At 38.6% G+C, this 14,682-nt stretch overlaps 1 protein-coding gene across 10 annotated transcripts in view; it reads right to left on the reverse strand.

The window, feature by feature from the left end:
- The window catches only part of arhgap23a (Rho GTPase activating protein 23a), a 77,346-nt gene that overhangs the window by 10,456 nt on the left and 52,208 nt on the right, over positions 1 to 14,682 (reverse strand). For 7 of the 10 annotated variants that reach the window (XM_077494867.1, XM_077494876.1, XM_077494857.1 and 4 more), the window contains 15 exons: positions 11,592 to 11,747; positions 10,116 to 10,227; positions 10,006 to 10,045; positions 8,492 to 8,629; positions 8,006 to 8,314; positions 6,268 to 6,329; positions 6,080 to 6,198; positions 5,696 to 5,814; positions 5,466 to 5,618; positions 4,273 to 4,351; positions 4,123 to 4,196; positions 3,957 to 4,046; positions 611 to 736; positions 409 to 450; positions 252 to 345 (listed from right to left, as the gene is read on the reverse strand). In XM_077494867.1, the coding sequence (XP_077350993.1) occupies positions 252 to 345; positions 409 to 450; positions 611 to 736; positions 3,957 to 4,046; positions 4,123 to 4,196; positions 4,273 to 4,351; positions 5,466 to 5,618; positions 5,696 to 5,814; positions 6,080 to 6,198; positions 6,268 to 6,329; positions 8,006 to 8,314; positions 8,492 to 8,629; positions 10,006 to 10,045; positions 10,116 to 10,227; positions 11,592 to 11,747 (1,713 nt within the window). The remainder of the gene's footprint in view (positions 1 to 251; positions 346 to 408; positions 451 to 610; positions 737 to 3,956; positions 4,047 to 4,122; positions 4,197 to 4,272; positions 4,352 to 5,465; positions 5,619 to 5,695; positions 5,815 to 6,079; positions 6,199 to 6,267; positions 6,330 to 8,005; positions 8,315 to 8,491; positions 8,630 to 10,005; positions 10,046 to 10,115; positions 10,228 to 11,591; positions 11,748 to 14,682) is intronic. The other 3 variants (XM_077494824.1, XM_077494850.1, XM_077494833.1) reach the window with 3 other exon arrangements.

Below are 14,682 nucleotides of genomic sequence, written 5' to 3' on the forward strand. Positions count from 1 at the left end.
TTAATAATATCTCTATCATTTTCAGGCAAATAATGAATAAGTAAACACTAGCTTTATAGATAACTCGTCTGCTGGTGAAACATTTATTTGAGGTGAGGTGTTCATTTGTTGTTCAGGTGACTTAAACTGAGGCCTGTTTTCCGTGCTCTCGAGTCACCTATTTAACTCCTTTCTGCTCGCGATGCAGCGCTAGCATGCAGCTACCGCTCGCGGAGAGCGTTAATCTTCTAGCGGTTAGCGGCGGTGCTCACCTGAGGCGTCGCCGAGCAAAGCCGTCCGCCCGATGTTGGAAAGCAGGTGGTCGATGTTAGGGGCGGGCTGCACGTCCTCAGTGTCCACTGGCGTCTGTAGAAAAGATATTATTATTATTATTTATTATTATTATATTGAAATTTTCCAGTTACATACCTTTTCATCTTTGTCCGGCTCCTCGCTGAAAAACCAGAGGTACTGCAAAAATGACAGAAATCATTTATTTTGAGGTCATTACATTGGATGTGTGTGAGTATGTGTGAAAATGTATGTAAGGGCAAAAGGGTGGCGAGAGAGTGCGTGAGAGTGTGTGAAAATGTAAGCGTGAGAGTAAGGTTGTGAGCAGGTGTGCGCTCACATGCTGTATGAGCGTCTCCACAATCTTGTAGCGATCTGGCATGTGTGTGACCATGTCCTTCATGTTGTCCTCGGACGTGCGCACCAAGGTTGGCCCAAACACCAGAGCCAGGTTGCGGGGCTCCATCTGCATGCAAATGCAATAAAAAATTTTTGTAGGAAATTCTATAACGTGGTTACCACCACAATAAGTTTGTACTGTAGCTGGAGTATTTTCAAACTTGGTGATTATGCGTAAACCCTTCAAATTGCATTTATCGGGAACGTGAATTCTTATTTTTTACACATTAAAAAGATTTATTTTGCTACAAAACTGCAGCATTTGCCCTCCAAAAGACATTTTGTTATTCAACTTTGCAATGGTAAGTCTGTTGGCACATATTTTTTTTCCCCCATTAAAACTATTGAATATTATTTGCCACAAAACGACATATTTGTCCATTAAAAGGCAACATTAACCATGAAAACACTAACATCTTGCCATTAAAACTATGAATGCCACAAAAATTATTTATCATACAAATATAATATCCATATGAAAAACACAACTTTACCAAATGGATCAACTAAATTTTGCTGCAAAAACAATGGATTTTTCTAGTTTGCCACAGACAATAACGACTGGTCTAAAAAATGATTACATTTATCAAAGAAAAGGCTAAATTTACCACATAAAGTGAGTATTCTGCAACAAAATCCTATAATTTTGCTACAATAATGCTACTCGAGTCATCAGCAAAAAGATCATATTTGGCCACAAAAAAACAAAAAAACAAAACTGTTTTGCAACATTTCCTGTTCCTGTTTCCTGTTCAATGTAATTCTAATTACATTTGTAACCGGCTCTGGCAAAAGGGTCCACATGTGCAAAAAAAAAAAAAATAATCAAAATTGAGATATTGATATATTTGAATTCTGCACTTGATTCCCTTTAAAATGATATACAGTACATGGACGTACTTCAAAAATTGACAAAGTTACATCAATTTTAATGTTGGAAGTAGAAACTTCGAGTTTTGAGAAAAAAGGCTTTAAAGTTTTGGTATTGCATCTTACAAATGTGCATAGCAACCAGTACCTTAGGAAAAGATATGAACCTGAGATTGTTCAAATATCAATGAAAAGTCAATTCCAGTAGCAGGCAAGGTCGTCGTCCGAGATTTGAACCCTTTAAATGTTTTGGAAGTTTGACCTCTCACGAGATGAAATCAGCTTCAACTTTGAAGATCACATTCACCATACAATTCTTTTTCTGAGGCATCAGACAAAGTTTGGTTATTTGATTGTTGCGTAAATGAGGTCATATTACCACAGTGGGAAATTTGATTGAATAATTTTGTGTCAATTAAAAGATTATTTGCCAACTGATGTGCTGATAAGTGTTTTATTGATAATTTATCATGGATGTGATATCTCAAATACTTTTGGTCACATGAAGAATATGAAAGTGTTTGTTTGTTTCTTTGTTTTGTTTTGAAAATGTGTAGTGATATTTGCGACGTATGCAGGCACAATGTTCATTTTTGCCACATCGAAGAAGCGGCGTGTCCGGCGTAGTATGAAATAAACAACATCGACAAGTGATCAAAACATGACATTAGTATTTACAATACATTATTACATTAGTCTACATTACATACAAGGCACTGGCGCATATCACAACTTTTAATTCCTGACTCGGTCTGAGTGAAGGAGCAGACTGGCAGCCTTTCAATCATTCTGCTCCACAGGGACATCGCGGCGGCTGCTCCCCCGCTCGAGTTTGACATGGTTTAGTGTGTGAATGTAGTCATTTGAATTAAAAGTATAAATTGATCCATTAAGAAAGACATCCTGTAGAATATCTCTGTCGTCTGTTTGGATGACAATTCGCCATTGGACCTATGACAACATAGCTTCTGCTCAAGGTAGCCTGACTGTTCTGTTCACTTTCATGCTGAATGGTGTGTTTCAACTTTTTTTTTTTCCATCCCCATTAGCAGATCCGCTTATCCTTCACAACATTTAGATAAATCATTTATGAATTACGCTTGAGGCTAGGAAATTCGGATTGTTTTTAAACAGTTGTGCAAGCTAGCAGCTAGGCTAAAAACACACCCCCTAGTTACTAGGGATGTAACGATAACAGCAATATTGTGATATTGCGATATTAAAACTGCCACAATATATAGTTGTCGTCATGTCACGATATTAAAAGCAGCACACCTGTCACAAAAGTCAGGTTGATTTCCATTTTTGCAGTTTCAGCACCCTCTGATGGCTAGTTTTTTAGTGCATTTTAATTTTCACAAGGCATGTTTTGGCCCTTCTATGTTTCAAATCCAGGCTAATGGTCAGATGAAGGGGTACGTAATATGCTTGTGATATGTGGAGGAACTCAATGTGTGTGTGCATTAGCAAGTAAGTGCCTCAATATTAAGAATTAAGAACATACTTTATTAAATGTTATTAGCGATTGTAGGTTGTTTATATGCGTTGCTGTTATGTACAAAAGCACAATATATTTTGTTTTAGTGCAAGCTCATTTTTATTTGTTACAATATTGTGATCTTTTTGTATCGCCAACCTCCGCACAATATCGTGATAATATCGTATCGCGATGTTTGGATATCGTTACATCCCAAACTAGTTACGAGGTATACCGTCTAATTGCTTATTTTCATACACTTCTATTACAATTTGGACATTTGTGCTGCTTGCAAATGAAACTACAGACCTCAAGGAGGCAATTTGTGGAGAAATCTCAAAATGGACAAATAATGGAATAATCAATACTGAATCCATTTTCCTTTTTGAGCCTGGTATCGATTCATATAACAATGAATTATTTTAATATCTCTTTCTCCCATACATTCATAAGAAAATTGGGCAATTTTTTGGTGTCTTACTGTTTTCTCGAAATTGGTCACATGAATTTAAAAGTATTTTCTTACAGTTATGAAAGACCAGACTTTAAGACAATTCAAAATCCTTTTCATTTATATTTACAATGATTCAATTCAAATATCAAAAGCATTTTCATTTCCTCCATGCTGATGTCAATGTTGTGTAACACTTAAGTGATTACAACACATTTCATTAAAAAAACTACATCATTTCACCATTTCCTGCAAAACTCTCCGCAAAACTCAATTTGGAATTTAATGTTTGTGGAGTTTTTACCATGTCCTTGATATTTAAGAAAAACTCATGTTCCATAATTAAACAATATCGGATTGAATTGAAGTGAATCGAAGAAAATCATAATCAAATCAAACTGAACTCTTGTTAAACAAAATTGAATCAATTTAGGAAATTAGAATCGATACACAGCCCTACTAAATTGTGCCTGCTGTCCGATCACTCACCTTGTTTTTATCGGAATGGTCTGCCACCGTCTTCAAGTGACACACCAAGAACTTGAGCGTGTGGTAGTAATAATCTGGAAGGTCTCGGATCTACACAGAGGGGAAATGATGATGAATCAGCATCAAGTAATCCAGTTTGAACGAGTGTGAACGCAATTGAGCGTACCAGCTTCTTCATGGTCTTCAGTCTATCCGACGCGTCTTCCATTCTGTTGGCGTCGATGAAATCGTTGTACTTGTCTGCAACGATGACAAACGGAGAGTGTGAGGATGTGCATGTGTGCGCGTGCGTGTACGTGTGTGTGACAGGACTCACCGTTGGTGAAGAGAGGCTCCGGAAGCTTCCGGAAGAAAGATTTCAGTAAGCTGCTGACAACATTGAGGTCCTGCCACTTCTGTGCACAGCAAAGGAAACAAAAAGGAGTGCGAGGCTTATGCATGATAAGAATTGACTCATATTTGTAAACAAATAGATATCTTCCACAATATTCAACCACATAAATTACAACATTTTACTACATGTGGCCACAAAAATGACATGCAATGCCACCAAAATAAACTATACTTAGTAGGGCTGCTTAATTATGGAAAAAATTGTAATTACAATACAAATATTTAAAAAAATATAGTAATTAGAAATATTTTGGCAATAATTGAATTTTTTATTGATTATTTATTTATTTTTTGGTACAAAACAAGAACATGTTAACATTTAAAAATATTACGATCAATTAAAAAAATAGAAACTCTATAATTATGTAGGTTCCTTTTGGACCAAACAGAATTTATAATAACATTTATTTATTTATTTATTTATCTATGTATGTATGTTGGCAAAAACTTGAAGTTGGAGTGCAGCATGTGCACTGCGCAGAAGGATGATCATTTATTTTTTTGGTACAAACAAGAAAATGTTTACACATTTAAAAATATTAAGACCAATTTAAAAAATAGAAACACTATAATTATGTAAGTTCTCTTTGGACCAAATTTAATATTAATAATAAATTTATATTTAGAATAATATATATTTATTTATGTTGGCAAAAACTTGAAATTGGAGTGCAACATGTGCACTGTGCAGTAGGACGATTTTCTGATCAAAACAAGAACATGTTTCAGCGTAAAAACAAAAACAAAAATACAAAAAAACAAAATGAAGACAAATAAAATTCTTTGAAACACCAGAATTATGCAAGTTCCTTTTGGATGAAACAAAATTATTAAATTAGTTATTTTAAAATTTAGGTGCAAATATATAAATTTAAACGACTCAAAAATGAGTATTAATCTTTTTTTTCTTTTTTTTTTTTAAACGATTATGCTGATTTTATAATTGTGGTGCGTAATAATTGAAATAATTGGATTTCAATTAATTGCACAGCCCTACTTCAAAGAAAAAGCTAGATCTTATCAACAGCAAGTATATATATATATATGTCTCAGCATCGAAAGTGTCATTAAAGTTAGCATCCTTTGCCAACATTTCAGCGCATCTTGCTGCCTGACCTCCTCTGCCGGGTTGATGTCGACACCCTTGTTGAGTTGCTCCTGTAGCAGTGACACCATTGCGTTGTTACCGGGCACGCGGTAGATACCCGTGTACTCCAGACCCATGTCCTCCACCAGGCCGCAGCAGATCTCCACGATCAGCGGGATGAACTGGATGGGATCCGGATCAACACGGAGTGTGACTCCAGCATTTCTTGCCAAGGAGAGTCCGAAAGCGCGGTGCTGACCTTGTTGTTGACACCCGGCTGACAGTCCTCCAGCCTCACGCCAAATGCTTTCGGTCCAGCTTTCTTGGTCTTCTTCATGATGTTGATTCCCCACGGAGACTTGGGAGGGCTGCTCTCGTCTGAGGGCACATTCCAAGACGGTGAGAGTGCAACATTTCAAAACAAAAATGTTTGTAATTATGCCATAAAAAAAAATCCCAGATCATTTAACAGGTGGTATTTTGCCAAAAAGACACCAGAACAAATATTTTTCCACAAATTGCAGTATATTTCAATAAGAATACTAGTTTTCCATGATGAAAACGACAAATTTGACCAAATTCATTGGAACATTACTAAATATGTACCCACAAAAACAAAACAATATTTACGATATGTATTAACCTTTGCCGTCTGGTTTGGGCGAGCGCGGCGCCCCCAAAGCGTTCTCAGTCTTGGCAAGCAGGAAGGGAGGCTTCATGCGTGACATCCTGGGCGAAGAGTCGGGTTTCCCGCCTGTTGGGCTGCAGGGGGCGACAGAGGCATGGTTAGACGGAGTTCACTCAACAATGCATTCCGCTGGGGTGTCTCACCTCTGCTTCCTGTAGTCATTCAGCTTCTTATTGATCAGCGCCTGCCCTGAAAAGCCCAGCTCCTGCAACACACACAAACACGTCATTGAAAACGACTCATGTTGCACACACTTTAAAACATAAGACTTCATCAGTTACAACGGTTTGCCACAAAATTGTAACGGTTTGCCAAAATTGTAACGGTTTGCCATGAAGACAACACATTTTGCCAACAAAATTCTGTATTTTGAGAATAGAACTATAATTTTTGGCCAAATAGTGACATATATTTGGGCCACACAATACCAGATCATTCCATAAATGACAACATTTTTCACAAAATACTAGACTTTTACTTATACTTTAAAAAAAAGTAGATAAAAATAGTACAGTAAATTACATAGAGTAAATGTTACTCTGAAAAAGACGATATTGTGTCCCAGTCTAGTAAACAGAGTAAACTTTACACTCTGAAGAGAGTAAAATATATATAAAAAAATTATAATAATAATAAAATATCAAATAAACAAATTACTCAAGAGCTCAGGAACAATGCCACAATCTTCCGCATGGGGGAGCTAGTGTTAATTTCGTCAACAAAAACTAAACAAAAATAATTTCGGCAACACACATTTTTCACCGGACTAAAACTAGACGAGACTAGACTAAAACCCTCATTAATAAACAATAACTAGCACTAAATCAGTATGCATTTTCGTTGACTAATGAAGACAAAACGAAAATGTCCTTCACTTAATAAAAACTGGACTAAAATCTATCGACATTTTAGTCCATGAACAAAAACGAGACGAAAATGATATGATTTTGTCAAATCTTGTCTTTGCTAATCTGTCACGTCTGTGACACAGTCATGTGACACACAGCACAAACACATGGGACAGACAGGAGGTGGATTCGCGGTAAAATGGTTAAAAAATAATAATAATAAAAAAAATATTTATATATAGCTATTACTTAACATTAATCCAACGGCTAAAACGTTCCAACAATAATGTTATTGCGACTGCTAACTAATGCTAGCTAACTTATAGCTCATAGCATGGAGCCATAGTAGCCACTGTAATTGTGTGTGAAGTTGTTTTTCATCAAAAAGATGAGAAAATTTGATGTGAAATAGTTTTAGATCCGAAAAGGTTCAATATAATCTGCTGACAAGAAAATATATATATATATACACACAGGGGTAAAGATGATTTTCATGACTAAAACATTGATAATTTTTGTTGACTAAAACTAGACTAATAAAATTATGCTTTCTTAGGCTAAAATAAAGACTAAAATGCTACACTTATAGTCGACTAAAAATGGACGAAATAAAAATGGGATGAGGTTGACTGACTGTGAGAAAAACTAACAAGCGTGACTGAAATTGGACTAAAACTGAGACTAAATTTTAAAATGGCAGACAAAATTAACACTGACTTGAGCTATGCTAGACTTATTGTTAGCTAACATATTGCTGGCGTGTCCAAAAGGAGACTAAAACAGGTCAGCGGTATGAGGATTCCACCTGACACCAGCAATATCCTAACACACAATCGGACAGGTTGATTAAAATTCACTCTTTGAGTTTTACTGTGTGGGACCATAAAATGATAGCGACCGCTGTAAAAATGGAGGTGAAAAACATTTCTTTCAAAATGTCATATTTGGCCGCAAAATCCTAAATTTGAAACTCCATTTATCACAGCTTTTGACAAAACCGATGATTATTCAATTTCGATGTCAGGCCCTGCACCTCGCTGTCCGTCGTGCTGTTCTCCCTGATGACCTGGATCCAGTCCAGCATGTGGTCCCGGTCCTCGGCCTGCAGCAGGTACTCGCAGAAGTCCTGCGTGGTGAGCCGGAGCGCGTGCTTGCGCTTGGTCTCGCTGTAGGCGATGTCCACCAGGCAGCCGCGGATGCTGATCGGCTGCTCGTCCTCGGCGCTGCCGCCCAGGGTGGCGCCGCGCAGCACCGCCTCGCGCTTGTCCTTGTACAGGAAGAGCGACTGCGAGCGCAGCACCGAGAACACGCGCTTCCACGGACGCATGCCGCTGCCCACCTTCTGCCACACAGAAAGAGAGAGAAGGGGGGGTTTAGCTATTTGTCATCCAGAAAACGTGCGTAGAATTTCAAGGGGGGGAAAATAATATAAGTGGATCCATTTTGAAAAAAAAAAAAGGATTCAACATAAGAAAATGTGGGAAAGGCTGCTGCACGTTGTCCCCGTGGCACAGCTCACCTTGCCCTTTTCTGTGAGGATCTGCTTGAAGTGCAGCCAACCTTCCCGCCGCACGTCGCTGAAAGTGATGTTGCCCAACTCGGAGGTGGAGTGGCGCTTGGAGCGCACCTCCTCTGCCGTGCCCAGGTTGTCCAGAGACTGAAAAACACACAAGGAAACCTGTGTCATATTGCAGATTGTGCAGCAGAGGGCGCTAGAGCACAGATACAAGTTGAACGGAATGCAGAAAATTAGGTCACTAAACAGTTATCAGTGTTATGGAGTCAAGTTAATAATACTTGTGCAACTACTACTACTACTACTACTACTACTAATAATAATAACTACAATAATATTGTAATATAAAGCCGGAACTTCTAATATATTGTTTGTATTAGATCAATTAAGTCACGATTAGACAATATTACAGAATTCTCTCTCTCTCTCTCTCTCTCAATAGTTTACTGTACCAATCCTATGGAAATTAATAACTATTAAAATTCCTTAGACGAGGCGTCAGCAACCTTTACTGTCAAAAAGAGCCATTTTAGGCCATATTAATAACTAAAAATCTTCAAAACATTTGAACATTGTGTGATGAAAGAAACAGTATGTTCGTGTTAGTCTAATGTACTGAGGGTCCAAGAGCTCATTAGAGTTGCACCATAACTGAAAAGTATGCTGTATCCAATACTTTGAGATTCATTTTCTTCTACCGTTCATTTATTTTTTGGGGGGTGAAATTTTCCATAATTTTCTTCTGTGTGCATGTAACATGCACTTTTCATGAAGCATTGTTTTGTTTTGTTAAATAATGTCACGTCAATAATGTCATTTTCGTGAAGAAAAAAAAATTAGTGCTTATGTGTCAAACTATTTGTGGCCTATTTTTGTGTTCTATGGGGAAATATGTAGTTTTAATAATCGTGTTAATTCTCTCTTTTTTTTTTTTTTGCGGCAGAAGCATTTTGTAAGCAAAATATGCTATTTTTATGTTGTAAGGTAGCATTTATGTGGACAAAGCTTTTTGTGTCAAAATAGGCAAAAGGCAAAATCTAGGATTTGGTGGCAGAATGGAACATTTTTAGGAAAGATTGCTGTGGCAAGATAATACATTTTAGGGAGGAAATAGTTGTTTTCATGGCAAAATTTAGTGCTTTGCGTTAAAATATATACAATTAAACGTGGAATTTAGTGCTTTATGACAACATGGTTTTCATGGTGTAAGTAATATTTTGTTTTTTAAATTATGTAATTTTTATTGAAAAAAATCTAGCATTTTGTGACAAACTATATTGCTTTCATGGCAATATGAAATTTACAAAAAGTTTTCAGGGCAAGGAAATGTAGTGCACGTGCCTTTTCATGTCTGTTTTGGTTGCAAAATACAGTAGCAGTCAAATAGTTTAAAGATACTTTCTCCTTTTCACAGAAAACTCAAGCATTTTGTGGCAAAGTAGTATTTTCATTAATAAGTATGAAATTTGTCCAGCTTTGGTGTGGTAAGAATATTCATTAAACGTGATATAAATTACCCCATCAGTGAAGAAGCTCTTGACTCTCTTTGGTAGCCTCCTGTTGGAAAACAAAGGCTGTTGAATGACATCACTTTCAACCAATGAGCTGTCTCTGTGTGTGAACTCACGAGAAGATACGTCCGTCGTCCCGGAAGACATTGAGTCCCTCGTCGCAGGACTTTGAGCGCTCGGCGGTGATGGCTAGAAGATAGGAGGAACGGCGACCTGATTTAATAGCGCCTGCTCAGCAACAGCATGAACCAGTGGAGATGGAAAAAGAAAAAAGGGAGGATAGATGGATGGGGAAAAGAAAAGAATGAATGGTGATGTAATGCCAATCACCGTCTGTGTCGGATTGGGTGATGATGGGGAGGGTGAGTGAGCGAGGAAGCGGGAGGTTGGGCTGGCGATGAGCTCAGGTGTCCGTCTCGTGTCTCACTTGTTTACATATGCGCTGACATTTCAACCTTGCAAAATACACGTGCATCTCAAATGCTTCTTTGCATACGCAAAACAACTGCAGTCAGAAATATGTTGCAAACATGCAGCATGCAAAAATGATTAACAATCTGCAGAGGGTAAAAAAAAAAGATCAATCAAGTCATTTACTGTACAACATTGAGCCCAAATGTTTTTGCAAGGGAGAAAAGATTTTACAGAAGTTAGACAGTATCTCGTAAAAGAAAAAGCTACACTAGTTCCTGGAAACTATTTTTGTTTATTTTTTATTACTAATTTATTCATGAAAAATCCTTATTCTTATTGTAGTTAACTTAATAATTCTCTGACAGCGCAGCAGTATGAAACTCATTCCTTTAATATCCCTTCATTTGCATTTTCATATTAAGACATCTCTGACAGTGTCACTGTTTTAAACCATTGGAGCATGGTAAATTCTAAGAAGACACCAACTAATTCCTGGAAAACACGTATGTAATTGTCAAATGAATACCTCTATTATTAAAACTACTCGACAGTGGCTTCTTGGAAAATTCTTCTGTCAATTGTTCAGTGTCAATGCTAATATTCAAGCGTGGCTTAGAAATCACATCGTTCATGGGAATTTGTTTTTTTATTGTCGGCGTCAAGGTACAACAATTCAAATATGCTGAGAAACCATTTACTAATTTCTGGAAAATTGTTACTTTATTGTTAGTTGAATACCTGTCACAGTGCCATTGTTAATCTCTTTGAGTTTGACAGGTTCTTACAAAACACTAATTCCGAGGAAATCCTTTAACTGTCAGTAGTGTTGTTAAATGTTGTTAACTCAAGTCACTAAGGAACATCAAGCCCTGGAACATCCCTCCTTATTATTGACAAATCAATGCTTTACCTTTAGATTTTGAAAAGCACAATTTCTCTCAGCAATTTGTATCTTCTTCAGAAAATTCTCCCAAATGCTACTAAAACCTTGCAAAGGACTCAATGGAGAAAATCGCTTGATTTGATTTTAGCTGTTACACTAATAACCGAGCTCAGCAGAGGTTCCTTAACAATCACACAAGCTTCCGTTGCGTGAAGGAAACTTGCAGCATTTCAGAAGCAAGGCATGCAGCGTTGGCGGGACGGAGGGCAGGTTGGAGGGGGGGACACACACTCACTGCAGTCATGTGAGAAGAGCCTAGTGGCGGGGAAGGTGAAGGTGGGGGAAGCGGGGCTGGCAACTGTGGCGGGCGCCGAACTCATGCCACTGGAGACCACCGAGGACGCCGGCACGTGGCGGGCGCGCAAGTCAGCGCTCGGGCTGGTGGGCTCATCTGTGGGAAGGTCGGGAAAAGATGGAGCGCCGGGAAGAAAGGAGCAGGAAGAGGAGGAAGATGGGTTAGGTGTTAGGAGGGAAAGGAGCTAATGATCAAGAAGAGGAATTAAGAGGAAGGGGATTTTTGTTTTTTGTTTTTGCCATCAAGAGGAAGAGTTTACAGTTTACGGTTTCCTTGCTGTGTCACATGAATGCAACATGCAAACATGCTTCTGTGTGAGCATCAAGTAGCCATGGTTTTGCACTCAGGATGTTCTAATAATCTGAATGTGCAAAACCGCAGCGGCTGAATCAATTGACACATGTTGGGATCTACCTGAAAGCAAATTGGATACATGCCGATTTGGCAGTTCCCAGTATAGAGTCCAATTAATTAAGGCCCAGCTAGTTTGTTGTCTAAACATGTTGTGGCAAAAATTAACTCTTACTTCTCTAACGTGGCAATTTGCCATGAAGAGACAAATGTAAACAAAACAGATTTATCACTATTTGTCAGCAACCAGCAGAGGGTGCAATTAACTCATGTCAGACTTTCTTTGTTTCTTTAGCAAGTTAAATAATAACACGTTGTGCAGGACCTCCTTGACAAGCTACATCCCCTTTCCCAGGCTAGAAAAGTTTGCACATCAGGTCATTGACCTTAGCTACAATGTGCCATACAATAGCACAGATAGAAAACACCCAAACACCTCTATATCGTTAAAAAGGGGGGACCAAATTAAAAATAATAATAATACACAAGCCGGACATTTGCATGACAAGAACAGTGCAGTCTGCTCGATGTGTAAACAACAGAGGGCAGCACATCTCTGCAGATTGAGGCTGTCCACGTTGGTGGAGTGCGGCATCAGGCAGAAAACATTCCCAATCTGGGGATGAGGAATCTGGCTGTGTTTACAGGGTGGGCCAGAAATAGCCAAGCTGCGGCTTTAAGGAAGGCCGTTATTAAGCGGGCGGCCCTTTCGAGGATCTCGGAGGGAACACACAGGCTTGCAAAATCCACGGTGTTTCCAAGCAAAGACAGGTGACGCTGGATTTGGTACATTGAGAGTGCAGAACTTGAAAATTTTCCCAGGGCAGGATTGAGATCTGGGTGGCATGTCGCCCTTTGGCAATAATTATGTCATCAATCCCAAAATGGCACGAGCCTGTCAGTGAACAAGTTCTGCCTGTTGACATAGTGCTGGCTTTGTAAAAACAATAAAAATCTTTGCGGTTTGAGTCCAAAGAGCCGATGTGAAACACCGACATAGAAATTACTCGTTTGGAGTGGTTTGTTCGGGAAATTCTACGTCTTCACCCTCATGGTCTCGGAAAAAAAAAAAAGACCCTTACTTCCCGTATGCAAGCCACATTTGCAACAGGCGGTGCAGTTCTGGTTTACACCATGTGTGGTAGTTGTCTTTCGTCTCCTTTTTACGCTGGATCGGTTTCCTGACGCAACCCTCCTATTTTATCCCAGCTTGAGGAGTTTCAATTATAGCAGCTGATGTGGTTAAACAATCAGCAGACTGACAATTTTGCAGTATAACCATACCACTGTGGTGGGTTACTGTAACAAAAGGGTGCCGGTTATTTTGGGACCTTTTACACGTTAAAAAACGGTGCTGAACTAAAATGGGTCCTCATTGTATGACAGAATTCAATTTTCTTAAAAGTCCAAGTTTTCTTTACAATAATATATTCTATGCGTCCCCACAATTCTCTAAACAGAGTATTATGATTAATATTTCCTTTTCTGGAATATGAATTAAGCAGCAAAATCCACCCGTTTTCATCCATTTCAGGGGGCGGCCATTTTGCCACTTGCTGTCAACTGAAAATGACATCATATTTGCTCAGGGCTTAGATAACGACCAAACACGACTCACCTGTTTTCTGTCATTGGTCATGTGACATTCACAAGCTGACTCATGATAGGTTGTTACCTGAACCCTGAGCAACTATGTAATTTTCAGTGGACAGCAAGTGGCAAAATGGCTGCCCCCTGAGATGGACAAAAAAAAGTGTTGATTTTTTTCACCTTAATTCGTATTTTACAAAGGCATCATTAAACAGAATACCATGTTAAGACTAGTGAGGCTGCATAGTACATATTATTGTAAACGAAATTTTTACTTCCTCTTTAAGTTGGAACACACTACAGTCCATCACTAATCTACGCTGATGCAATAACATCTTTACAGATCACTGATTTTGTATCCCCTACCATAACAGTAATGTGACTTCTCCAACAAAAGGGTACAGAAAACAAGTATGGATTAGTTATTTTGGTACCACTAACAAGTAACACCTTAAAAAGTGTTCTGTATACTACAGGAGGTTCTCAGTTTACGACGGCCCCGAATTATGTGATTTCCAGGCTATCAATGGTGAACAATAAACTAGTTAGCATAGAATTATGTGCTCACGCTCTATCAGCACTGTTTTTCATTTGACTGTTTTTGTATTTACAACCTGGAAAGTGTTTTTAGACAAAGTTACAGTAATAGTCAAGATCCGGACGTCACGTGACTATTTCTCTGAACACACACACCTGCGGCAGGAAAATAGCGCCGCAGCGTTTATGGGCTACAACAGCGAGGAGGGCAAAAACTAGCGTTTATCTGTCAACTTTCCGCCCAAGAGCATTGACAGTCACTTTGATGGAAAAGGACATGATATACATGCGCGACATGTTGGATTGCCAATGAAGCGTCAGGAAGGTTTTTTTTCCCCCAACTTGGCGATGCTGCTACGTGGAATTACCTCTCTTGTCAGTGAGAGTTTTCAAATCTGATCATACAAAGGCTTCACAAGTTTGTACAATCCGGATTTATTTCCCCTTTATGTGTGGTCTAAATGCCATCGAACTTAGCAGTTTCATGCAAGTCTTGCAGTGTTATTTAGGTACGTTAGCAACTTAGCAGCAGCTAATTCAGCCGTGGCCGCCG

Source organism: Festucalex cinctus, chromosome 1, assembly GCF_051991245.1.
Source record: "Festucalex cinctus isolate MCC-2025b chromosome 1, RoL_Fcin_1.0, whole genome shotgun sequence".
Lineage (NCBI taxonomy): Eukaryota > Metazoa > Chordata > Actinopteri > Syngnathiformes > Syngnathidae > Festucalex > Festucalex cinctus.